This window comes from Hemicordylus capensis, chromosome 3 (assembly GCF_027244095.1).
Source record: "Hemicordylus capensis ecotype Gifberg chromosome 3, rHemCap1.1.pri, whole genome shotgun sequence".
In the NCBI taxonomy this organism is placed as follows: Eukaryota; Metazoa; Chordata; class Lepidosauria; order Squamata; family Cordylidae; genus Hemicordylus; species Hemicordylus capensis.
In genome coordinates, this window is record NC_069659.1 from 232,717,658 (window position 1) to 232,730,495 (window position 12,838).

Sequence of the window (12,838 nt, forward strand, 5' to 3'; positions counted from 1 at the left end):
AAAGACTTTGAGTCGGGGGTATTGCTGGTATTATCACTTTTGACTGTGGCTTACATAGGCGCATCCTTCTCTGTGTGCTGCTTTCTGAGTTTATATCTACACAACAAACTAATTTTGGTTTTAAACCAAGTTTCCTGCCAAACATCCTTCTGCTATGAATCTTGGAATGTGTAAATTGGGATAGTGCTGAGAGCTCGCTGTTCATTCTTTACTCTTCTCTCATCCTAGCACTACAACCTCCAGGGTTCCGTAGTGAGAGGGAATGATAATTAAGGATGTAGTGTAGATACACCTATGAGTTAACAGTTGTACAGCCCTCTCTGTGTTGGATTGTAGCATATGTCTTTGAAGCGAGCTGTGGTGCATATATTTAGATGTCCCTCAAATTGAACAACTTTTAGTGTTTAGTTTCATTCCTGTTGATCTGAGGATATGTTTTTAAAAAACTTTTCGCTATGTATTTTTATATTCCATCTTAATTCTTATTGTTTAGTTTGTATGGTTTTATAATGTTAAATGTTTTGTAAACTGCCTTGGGATTGTTTTAATGAAAGGCGGTATACAAATTTAATAATAAATAAAATAGATATTTTTAAAAAAACTCCCCAAACTTTAATATTTAAAATACTGACTAGTTTTTCCAACAAGATCCCATGATTTTGGATGACACAGAGTTTCTTTCCACTAAATGTTTTCCAGTCATTTAATTTTGAAGCAGTTCGATGAGAATCTGCCTGGTGCTTATAATGAAATGCTGCCAAGCTCCCTAGGTGTAGTTGTAGACAGATCACTTGTAACCATGTTGAAAGTCGCAAGAGCCACATTTTTCTCCCACTGCCATCTTTGGTCACATAGGCTTTCCACATTTTTGAAGGACTACACATTCCTGCAAAATCTCTTTGCCAAAGGTGGCAATGGGATGGATGTGTTTGGTAATAAGGCCTTTGTAGTTGCAACTTCAGCTTTCTGCAAAAAAAGTGTCTGTCTCCAGTCTTAAGACTTCTCACATACATCTCCCATGGATAGTGTTATGCTCCTTCGTGAAGACCTCATGTGCTTGTTATGTTCATTTCAAAGTCCTGATTTGACATGTGGAAAAGACTTTTCTTTGAAAGTTTCCCCATCCATTTTTTGGAGGGTTAGGCATGTCTTCTGCACATTGTGTGAAGCCTTCCTGTGATTCTATATATTTCTAATGTGGAAACCATTCTTGAGCAAGCGTGCAATCTCCTAAGAAGTATTCTCTTCCAACGTGTTTGTTTTCTTCTCAGCTTTAGAGACTAGCAGTGTTGCCTTAAGGAATGATTTGTGTCTCTCTTTCTCTTCCCAGGATAGGCCTGAAATAGTATGTGGTGCCTTTAGGTTGTGCAGCTCTCGAAGAGCCTCCGAAGGAGCTCTGAAGTTCCAGAAGTCTGATGGAGTGCCTGAACTGGACTTCCCTGAAATGATGTCTCCTTTCATAGCTAATGTGCCTTTCCTCCTGTACCCTCAAGAAGATCCCTATCTTGAGCTTCGGGTGAGGATACACTGTGGGTGGATTTGACTACTCCCTTGAAACAGCTGCACACAAGAGAAGCAGGAAAGAATTCTCTTGAGAGCATGACAACAGAGGTGGAATCCTGCCAGTTTGGCTAGAGAGGGTTGTTGATGGCTGAAACAACTTAATTTCATGTTCATTCTAAAGGCCAGCTTACACACAGTTTGGCATGAAGTTTATGTATGAGTGGAACACAGGAGAGCGCCTTAGGCTTGTATGCCCTTTCATACTGTGTATATAACCTTTAATGTGAACTTTGTCTCTCCTTCCTGCAAGTCCTTATGTGGGTAGGTCTTGGTTACATGATCTGGGCGCACGTGCACACACACACACCTTTTTTCCTCCCAAAGGGGACATATTTCATGAGCAGGGCCAATTTGCATAAGCACTTAGGAGCAAAAGACGCAGCTCACAAAATTATAGAAGAGATAAGGGAAGAGGATTCAACTCTGAGGTGCACTCCTGTGTTCTACCCATATAGCCATGACATGGATAATCAAACCTGGCTGTCCTCATTAAAAGGAATGGGGAATCTTGCTTGCTTTTCTGGTTCATCTTCCCACACGCCATTGTTTCAGCAATTTTTCTCCCAGCCCAGCTCTCCCATTGCCTAGGGTAATAGAGCAGGGTGAAGGAGGTGGGAGAGTTTAGCTATCCTCACCTGCACACTCCTTTTCATGGTAAGAATTAGACACTCTCCTTGCTTTATATGTGGATAGGACAGACAGGTGAACAACAAACATGGCTGCCTCCATCAGGACTAGTTTGGCCTTAAGCTACACACCAGGCTGTGACTACAGCAGGGGCAGGCAATATATTTAATAAGCTGATTAATATATAGTTGATATTTTGGGTAATCTCTGATACAGAATGTTGTTCCTGGCCTATAGAGAGGACCAGCTACCATACAGGAAGAGAGGGCTGCTATCCCGTTCAAGGGTTATCTCCATGCCAGAAGCAGTGCACAGAAGTACAAGCTCTTGTGCTGCTTCTAGCAGGGCCTTCATATAATCTTAGAATTAGGGATGTATATCATGTAGGGATATTGGGGGAACCAGTTTGGTCCTCCTGGGAGGGTGGGTGGGGGTTGCTTTAAGGGACAGGGAAGACGCTGTCAGCTCCTGCCCCACCACTTCCCCCCTGGTGGCGCTCTCCCAAAAAGCGGGCTTGCTGGGCTGCAGCGTTCCTGCTTGCAGCTCCAATCAGCATTGCTACACTCATGGCTGACATGCACAGCACGCACATGCACGTGCACTGGCCATGAGCATGGCGACGCTGCTCGGGGCTGCAAGCAGGAACGCTGCAGCCCAGCAAGCTCGCATTTTGGGGGAGCGCTGGCGGGGGGGAAAGCGACAGGGCACGGGTTGACAGGTAGGCAGTGCCTTCCCTTTCCCTTAAAGCACCCCCCCTCCTTTGAACTGGCTCAAACATCAGTGGAAGGAACCAGTTCGGCGCTCCAGGACGGTTCCATGCACATCCCTACTTAGAAGACACTCCAGAATCCTCTGCAATTGTGCAAGTGGGGTTTGAGGCACACTTAGTTTTTGCAAACAGCATTGATTGGTCAAACCAGCGTGTGTGCTTTAGCTGAGGTGTGTATGCATCAGCTAAAGCAAATGGCACTGGCTCTCCATGGTGGGGGTTGTTCATATGTTTATGAGCATACATCTTCACCATTTCTTCTTTGACATTTGCTGGCCAGCCATAAGAAAATAATGGAAGTGACATACCAAAGGGATATGCAAATAGCACTCGGGCAGGACTTTGGAGTGAGGGATTTCGGTCCACAGAATGGCCTAGTCTTCTCTGGGTTTTCTCACTTATCAAAGTGCATCAATATGACCTGAGTTAATTTTTTAAAAAGGCTCTAGCATTTTAAAACCACATTTCTAGCTGCCTCCTTCTTTTTGAAAGGAGCTTTGGCAGCCTTAATTCATGGACATTAACTCTTTGTTCTCTCCTCTTACCTCTGTTCTGTCAGGAGGCAGAAAACCCCTGTGGAGACTGTGCGGCACTAGTTGTTGAAATGCAGGAAGCCGTGAAGCGCAGCCCCATCCTTATGCAGTCTCTAGTGATTTATGTCAAACAGCACTGTGATCTATTGGGCTCCAACTTAGCAGCTGAGGTAACAGACTTATTCTTTCATTCCAAGTGGTATCTACTGTAGTAATATAGAGAAGAACGTGATAACGAGCTTGGTGGCAATTATTCCTTCTCCAGAGTCCTCTGTTCTCAGCACCAGAGTGTGAGAAAGGTATAATGGTACCATTTGTTTTTGCTTAGGTGGGCTGTTTGCATAGGCATAGGAAAAACAGGCACCTTTTTAATTCATTGCCTGTCTCATGGCTGATGCGCATGGCACGCACATGGATGTGCACCGGCCATGAGCGTGGCCATGGCTGGCCATGGCCTGAATAATTCATTATTCAGGGGACGGATTTACACAACAGTGTTTTTCCTATCTCGCTTCTAATTATCATGGCATAGTTTCATTTATTGAAGTGCCCATCATATGTTCCCCACGTCATAACAATCTTTTTCACCTGTGCAGGTAGCAACTATTAACTGTGGAAAGAAGCACACACACACACCCGGTGTACAAATCTGGCAAAGCTGAAAGTGATGAGGGGTGGATCTGTGTTTCTTCATAATATTTGGAATATCCAGTTCAAGTTAAATTGGAGTTACACAACAAACCTCTTAGACTTCCTTGAAATGAAGCTACTCCTATAGATGGTCATTTGATTCCACCCAAAATGTCATATCTGGCAGTTTAAAGCTGATCTGGTGTGTGAAAAAGAACTAATGTTGCATAGTAGCTATGAAACTAAGCTATGAATCAGGAAGTTCCTGGTTCTAATGTCACCTCTGCCATGAACATACTAGGTAGTCTTGGACAAACCACTCCCTCTCAACTTCAGCCCCTCTCCTTCCCGTCTGCAATATGAGGATAATAATACTTACCTTGCTGTTTGTTTGTTTTTAATTAAAAACAACCTTACAGGGTTTTTAAAAAGATTACAATGAGATAATACGTGTGAAGTGCTATAAGGCACTATTATTATTATTACTACCACTACCAGGATGTCAGATGGAGCTGACATCTTGTTTAACTCATCACCAGATCATATGCATGCATTGTTAGCATTCAGCACTGCATGTGTAAGAACTGGCAACCCAGTTTTAAATGTGACACAAGCCATGTGTAATCCTGTGCAGGTATGTTTCTTTTATGTGGCCAGCAGTACTTTTAAATTAGATCTCTTATTATAAGAACAAGAGAAATCAAAGCAAGAAAAGCTGTGCTGGACTCCCTGTCGCTGAGGAAGGTGTGGGGCCCCACAACCCTGCCTAATTCTCACCTCCACAGCAGCGCCAGCCTGCCTGGCAGGTCAATGGCCTTCCATACCCATTGGCCTGGAGGATGTGCCCTCATTCCTTCATAATATCTGGACTTTCCAATATAATCCATTAGGACTGGTTGAACTGCACTTACATGTCAAACATCTGGTTGCCTAGACCTTTCCAGAGTCACCAAAGTCTACATCACCTTCTGGATGCTATTTGTCCTAGTCTCTGGCCCTTTTCTTTACTATTGATGGTAACTTACTGAAACTGCTGGGTAGGATTTGTTGTAGGATGGCTATTAATTCTAGAGCATTTATTTGAGGCGAATGAATGCAGTGGATCTTCAGAGATTAAATTATAATGACTTTAAAGCTCAAAGCCCAAAGTACAATGCCTTTATCAGGTGATGGACTGCTGGCTCCTTCACAGACAGTATCTCTGTTGTGAGGTATGTCTTTGATCAAGCTTAAAGGGAAGACTACAACAAGCAAACAAAATTTGGGGTGGAAACCCCAAATGCTCTGGAGCTGGTGTGTAGAGTTCTCCAAAGTGTGCCGTGTTCATGAAGTTGATTTGTTAGCTATTACTGAAGCTGTTTTTCTTCCATAGTGCAAGAAGTATGCCTTTGAATATTCCCATGTATTTGTGCAGTTGCTGACATACTTGTTGGTAAGTTGATTGCAATGACAAACTCCTTTAGTCTATACATTCTAGTCTTTGCCACACCAACTCAAAGAGAAGAGTGGCTGCTTCAGGGCCAGTTTTCTGACAGGAAGGCATCATAATATTTTGTAAACGTGAATGATATCTCAAGAAATTGGATATTCTAGAGATGTGATTGGTATTTCTATTGTCATTGAGAGGGATACAATTAGGAGATACGCTAAGCAGAGGGGTGGGAAGTATGGGGTGGCTTCTAGAATCTTGTACTGGCACAATATGTTCCAGCACAAGGGACCTTCACCATTTCCTCCCCCACATTGAGTACCCTAAGCATGTACCCATGAGCCCTAGCTGAAATTTGCAGGAATCTTCAGCAACAGCATGGAATGTAGTGGGAAAGGGGGGCTAAAGGGGGAGGGGGGAATATCTGGAAACCACGAGCAGAGTGGTGCCTCCTTTAATGGTTCCCCTCATGGTTTCTGAGTATCCCCACCACCACTACCTGCAGTCCTCCATACCACATTCCATGCCACTTCTGAAAGCCCCCTGACTCTTAGCCAAGCCTTTTCAGTGGGATCAGGGAGCGTCTCTAGAGAGGAGGAAGTAGGGAAGATGCTTTGCACTAGCGCATGCTAGGTGAGCAATACTCAGGTCGCTACCCAACGCATTTAGTAAACACACAAGAAAAAGGCAATTAATAGTGAAGTTTGCAAATATTTGAGTAAGCTACATCAGCTATCCACCAGTTGATTCTGTATATGCTTGTCCAACGTACCTGCCAACATTTAGTATGTAATCCTGTGCCATCAGTTCTTAATCCATAAGGACAGTTAAAGCAAGAATTCCAGAGGCTTCACTATGCTATCTACTGTTGCAAGATCAACAACAATCTCTAGAACCTTTAAATGTGTACTAGCTTTACCTGTGCAGAGCATCTGTGCGCTAGTACTTGATTGCTCCCTTCACCCCTCGACACAGCCCCCTCGAGATCTCTCCACCCTCACCTGAGCCACACTCCTGCTCCTCCTCCTCCATTCCATTGCTTCCTCACCCGCTCACCTCTCTTAGTCGCTTTTCCATCCTGTTACTCCATCTCCCTCACCTCTCTTGGTCTTGGCTGTGGCATTGCTAACTCCAGTTGGCCAAGTCGCAGCCCCCTAACGCCAGAGATCTCCTCACCCAAGCCCTGCTCCTCCCCGCAGGAGGAGGAGGAGGAGCAGCAGCAGCAGCAGTGGTTGACCAGGCCCTTCCTCACTGCTACTGCTGCCACCATGGCAGCTTATTCCCCTCAGGCCGCTGACAGGCTCACCTGCCTGCCTCCCTCCCCCAGTGGCCTCGGCAGCCTCAAAAAGCAACAGTGGTGGCAGTTGACCGGAACCTTCCTTGCTGTGGTCACTAGTTCCCTTCAGGCTGCTGACAGACCCAGTCCCATTCCTCACCCTTATTTATCTCTTCTCCTCCCTTCGTTCTCTCCTCTGCTCGCTCTTCCCTTTTGTCTTTCTCCCCCCTTCTTTTCTCTCTCTCTCTCCCCCCCCCCACTTCCTGCGTTAACAGATCTTGCTCATCTTGTTTCCACATCTAATTCGTACAGTGGCAGCCTCCTTCTCCTGAAGAGGCTCTTTCCTCCCTCACGACCCTCTCTTCGCAGACCCCTGCCCACTATCCTTTTATATAGAGATAGATTCCGCTCCTCTACAATCAAAAACATCTTCTGACCAGTAACAGTTGCATTCCAACTGACTTTAACCGTCACAGGCTCCTCCTCCCTATCTGCATATGGAATCCCCACTGTCCAATCACTATGGTGCTTCTGCTCTCACAGGCTCCTCCCCTTATCTACATATGGAATCCCCACTGTCCAATCACCATGGTACTTCTGCTCTGTTACCTCCAATTGTTAAAGCACTGTGTGGGCGGAGCTTGCTACATATATCCGTAGCCTTTTATATAGAGTGATGGCACAAGCTTTTGTGGGCTAGGGCCTACTTGATAGATGTAATGTTGGGGAAGAGAAAGACAGCAGGCTGTTGTCCTCAGAAGACTGGATTTTGCCCAAGGGCCTCCAGTTATAGCAATAGCAATAGCACTTACATTTATATACTGCTCTATAGCCGGAGCTCTCTAAGCGGTTTACAATGATTTAGCATATTGCCCCCAACATTCTGGGTACTCATTTTACCGACCTCGGAAGGATGGAAGGCTGAGTCAACCTTGAGCCCCTGGTCAGGATCGAACTTGTAACCTTCTGGTTACAGGGCGGCAGTTTTACCACTGTGCCACCAGGGGCAGTTGCTGACCTTTATCCCATGGTATATGTGTGATTGGATATTATTTTATATCAACGAAGCCATATACAGAATAGTAAAGATTCCATTTCATATCCAGGGTATTTAAGAGAGTGCCTTCTTCTTCATGAACCCCAAAGCCTATTAAGATCATTGGAGGAGGTCCAGTTGTGGTTGCCACTGGCTTGCTTGGTGGTGACCCAAAACTGGGCCTTCTCTAGGGTTGCCCTGAGGTTCTGCGACACACTCCCAAATGAAATCAGAATCTCCCCATCACTGGTTGTTTTTAAAGAACTTTTGAGAAAACACCTGTTTTTATCAGGCTTATAGTTTATGATGTTTCAAAGTGTATTGATGGTAATTTTAATCTGTTTAAAGTTAGATACTGAATGGTTAGAGAAAATGTACATAGTTAAGCTGTAGCATGATATTGGTAGGGTAGAGAGCCAGCGTGGTGTAGTGGTTAGAGTGCTGGACTAGGACCGGGGAGACCCGAGTTCAAATCCCCATTCAGCCATGATACTAGCTGGATGACTCTGGGCCAGTCACTTCTCTCTCAGCCTAGCCTACTTCACAGGGTTGTTGTGAAAGAGAAACGTATGTAGTACACCGCTCTGGGCTCCTTGGAGGAAGAGGGGGATATAAATGTAATAATAGGGTTGTTTTGTTTGTTTTTTTAAAAAAAGCTGATTTAGACTGTAGAATTTTATTCTCTGAATTCTTTTCTTAGAATGTTTATTATTGTCTCTTTCTTTCCTCTTGTCTGTTTTGATATCAATCACAGGAACAGGTATGTAAGAATATTACTTTGTGGTGTTTTGCTTTTCATGGCTGATTCATTGTGGGTTGATCAACCTCAGCCATTTACCAACTAGTTGTAGGTTGATCAACAATCACCACAATGTTTCAGCTTTGCCTGACTGAAGGGATGCTGGGGGGTGGAGGGAGGGTGAAGGTAAATTACAGTGTCCAGTTAGATAATCTTGGCTTTTAGAGTAATTGTAGAGGCCAAGGTGTGGAAGTGCCTCATAGTGGTTAAATTAGCATTCCCAAAGAACCGAATGGGAATTCTCTTATTGCAAAATACCAAATAATGAACTTCTTAAAGTATTTTGTTTCTAGTTCACATGATTCTGGAGGAAACCTGGAAAATCTAAGCAATGTTTTTTGTTTAGATAATTTATAACCTATATTTCAGTACAATGATTTTCAACATACTTTAAGCATAAAGGTAAAGTGTGCCGTCAAGTCGATTTCAACTCCTGGCGCCCACAGAGCCCTGTGGTTTTCTTTTGGTAGAATAAGCATAGAAATGAGTAAACTTATGGACAGAACTTTCCATTTCAAAAATGGCAGTTTTTCACTCAGCAAAGCTCTCAGTCACCCCAGTATCTGCCTCTTGCTTCTCCTTCAGTGGTGGTGGTGATCCTCCTGCTTCAGAGGGTGGGCTACACAAATGACTTTATGCTTGGGCTTCCTACAGTGGGAAGAGCATCTACATGCAGAAGGTTTGGAACTATTCCAAATTCCCTCCTTGGCATCTCCAAGATAGGGCTGAGGGACACTCCTGCCTGCAACCTTGGAGAAGCCGCTGCCAGCCTGTGTAGGCAATACTGACCAAGGCAGACCAATGGTCTGACTCGGTATTGCAGCCTCCTATAAGGAGTTTCCCCAGTTCCAGTCCTGCCTGCTTTGAGGCAACAGGACTTTCCGCATAGAGCTTCTGCTCTGTGAACTTGTTTTTATTGTTAGTAGCTGCATTCAGCATTTGCTTACCTGACAATTTATCTGTCCCTGACAAGTCTGCTGTGTGCTTCATGGAGGAGAATGTGAGCTCTGGGAAAGAAGTATTCCCAATTCAGGGGAAAGTCACTCTTGCCCCAAAGAGAAGTGGGGCTCCTGGCATCTGTGGCAAGGAGGACAAATCTCCATGGCCAGGGAGAAAGCCGCTCTGATCCCAAATTGAAAACCACTACCCATCATGACTGAACATTCACGAGCCCCAACCCTCTTTTTCCAGTACATGAAAAGTCAGTTGGAACAAAACATTCTAAATGTTGCCCGGGGGGTGGGCCTCCTCAATGTATAACCAAAATGAAGTATACAAGTTCAGGTAATGCTGATATATTTGAATAATTTATGACTATTGCAGGATAGAGCGTTGGCTTTCCCCGAATTAAGAGTTTTAGTTTGGAAAGCTGGACTTCCCCACTCCACTGAGAAATTTAACATAGCAATATATTTTTTTAAATTTCTAAAGAAATGTTTGTTTACTTTTATCTTATCCCATTTCAGAATGGCTCTTTCTGATTCAAGATTTCTTAGTTACAAGAACTATGGGAGATCTTGTCCTCAGTTCCATATCACCTTTGAATTTACAGCAAAGTTAGCTTGGGTGGCTACTATGGGGTTATCTGCTGTTAAGGAAGCAGGATCAAAGCAATGCCCACTCAGAATCAGAGACCACTATTATTATTGTTTTTGGCTTCTGATATCTAGACCAAGTTCAGAGGGCAGACTGCTCCTGCCCCTTTCTATGTCAGAGAGATGTGGCCACCCCCATAAAAGTAAGGGAGAGGGAGAAGGATTGGGCTTTTACGCTCATGCATATTTGGAAAGAAATGGAAAGAAATGCATATTTTCACACTTCATCTTTTCTACATGGACATCACATTGGAATATGGAAAAAACTGAATATGAAGCAATGGGTTTAGACATCATGCAGAGTCATGGTTAAATCTTGGTTCTGTGCAATGTTTCCAAGCCCCGTCAGTGTGTACTCTTGTCTCCCCTGCCTACACACAAGTTTCAAGAATTCTGCTTCCAGTTATAGTTGGAAACAAAAAAAATCCATCATGATACCCAAATTGGCTAGTCTTATTTTTTCCTAACCAATGTGTTTGCAGTAAATTGAGATCTGAATCTGAGGTCTGAAGTGGGTTTCAGATTACAGTTTATTGCAAGCACCTTGGTTAGAATAAACCTAATCAGTTGGTTTGTATGTCATGAACTATCTTGATTTGTGACTAACCACAAATGGAAGTAGAATTTTTGTGATTTGTGCATGGGCAGGGGAGGGGGAGAGCACACTCTCTTAAGGCTCAGAGACATTGTGTGGAACCAAGATTTAACCGTAGTTTTGTGTGATGTCTGAATCCACCCCATACTGAGTCATGGTATTAACAGCACTTGAGATTTGTTCTCTGATGGAATTGTTTTCCCACTTCTAGGAACCAAAGCATATTTGTAGCAAAGTTAGATTATGTGACTCTGTAAAATCTGAGCCGCTATATTCTTTGGAACCAGCAGCTAACCGCCTTCATGACTTGGATACAGCAAAGTCCGTAGAGGTAAGAGTGACCAAGCCTCTGCCACACTGACATGGACCAATAGCAGCTTCCATCCTGGGGCCCTTAGGAGAGGGGGCTGACTTTCATTAGGGGCTGTGGCACATGGGGAAAGGGATAAATGCTCATTTTCTGTGCACTGGAGTCCCAATTGTGATCGCCCCTCTGCTCTTTGAATTTTTTTAAAAGCCATGGAAGCACAAATTTCACATTGAGTACCACTTAGAGCCTGACGGACTGGCTTCTTATGGTGCCTGAGCCTGCTGAGCAAGAAGAGTGACTAGTAGAGCCAGAGGCGTATCTAGGGAAAATAGCGCCTAGGGCAAACACTGAAATTGCGCCCCCTGTCCAAGCATCTGACACCCATCTTTCAGATAACTTTACCATAATATCACCTGAAAAATACAAGTCAGGCTCATTAATCTTTTAATCTTTCAAAAACTATTTTAGCAGTGGACTTAGCCAGACCAACAAATGCTGGAAAACTACAAACTTCAGTATGCTGGGGCTCATGAAATACCCAAATACTATGTGGAGGTGTATTTGGAAAACTAAACAGAAGTGCCTGTCTAATTCTCTACTATGTATTGTAGCATCACCATTACATAAGTTTTAAAAATAAATGGAGAATTTGACTTTTCCCAGATACTCTGTAAATAATTAAAGGATATGCAGAGTAAACTGTGTCACTGCTTGGAATATATTCTAGTCTTTCAGAAAGACAGTTAAAATGACAGAAAGAGAGCAAGAAACTCCCAGTGGGCCTTAATATTAAGGATTTCACACTGATTCAAAGACAGATTCACCATTAATAGCCATATTAGCAAGACATCACATTTAACTCACTTATCACAAGAAGCAAAGTAAGAGCAAATGAATACAATCCTAGCTCATAAGCATCAGCTCAGTATTCACAAGCCCTGATTCTCTGTACATAGTGCCAATCTGAATATGTGTACAGTGACTTATATTATATATTATTATTATTTTACCTGTAGCCCCTTCGGGGGGCTTCCTAAAGGCTGGGGGTAGTTTGCAAAGGTTCCTCCCCCCCCCCACTGGCCTCTAGGGCCTCGCAGGGACCATTTGAGCATGTGCAGTGGCCATTTTTAAAAATCTTTTTTTAAAAAAATGGCTACTGAAAACAAAATGGCCACTGCGCATGCTCAAATGTCCTCTGCAAGGCCTGGCAAGACCTAGGGCCTCACAGAGGCCATTTGAGCATGCACGGTGGCCATTTTGTTTTTGGCAGCCATTTTTTTTTTAAATTAATTTTACAAAATGGCGCCCCCCTTCAAGTGGCACCCAGGGCACGTGCCCTGCCTGCCCTACCCCTAGATACGCCCCTGAGTAGAGCTGCCACCAAATTTTGCCTAAAGCTAAATTCAAAGAGCATTGAATCTGAAGGCTCCTTCTTGGGCAAAACATCAGAGGAATTCCAAGGGAAGTGAAATGGGTTTTGATATAAAACGTGTCACATTTCTCAGGAGGCTTCTGCTCATCCTTGGGGGTCCACTGACTTTTACTTGGAGCACAATTCAAGGCAAATGTAGAAGCTGCTCCTCAGATGAAATAGATACTATAAAATATTGATAATTTCTCGAGAAGGGAGGCAGGGGAGTTGTTTGCACATACTTATCATAAGACTTAATGGATGC

At 43.8% G+C, this 12,838-nt stretch overlaps 1 protein-coding gene and 1 long non-coding RNA gene across 2 annotated transcripts in view; one reads left to right on the forward strand and one right to left on the reverse strand.

Annotated features, from left to right (window-relative positions):
* LOC128348948 (prosaposin-like) overlaps positions 1 to 12,838 on the forward strand; it is a 62,137-nt gene that overhangs the window by 31,138 nt on the left and 18,161 nt on the right. The window contains exons 5-9 of the mRNA XM_053304739.1: positions 1,331 to 1,516; positions 3,519 to 3,662; positions 5,495 to 5,554; positions 9,986 to 9,991; positions 11,064 to 11,183. Of these exons, the coding sequence (XP_053160714.1) occupies positions 1,331 to 1,516; positions 3,519 to 3,662; positions 5,495 to 5,554; positions 9,986 to 9,991; positions 11,064 to 11,183 (516 nt within the window). The remainder of the gene's footprint in view (positions 1 to 1,330; positions 1,517 to 3,518; positions 3,663 to 5,494; positions 5,555 to 9,985; positions 9,992 to 11,063; positions 11,184 to 12,838) is intronic.
* On the reverse strand, positions 176 to 7,251 carry LOC128348950 (uncharacterized). The gene is made up of 3 exons (XR_008318447.1): positions 6,324 to 7,251; positions 3,505 to 3,698; positions 176 to 1,560 (listed from the first exon to the last, which is right to left on the reverse strand). It is a non-coding gene; the product is annotated as an uncharacterized LOC128348950 (long non-coding RNA).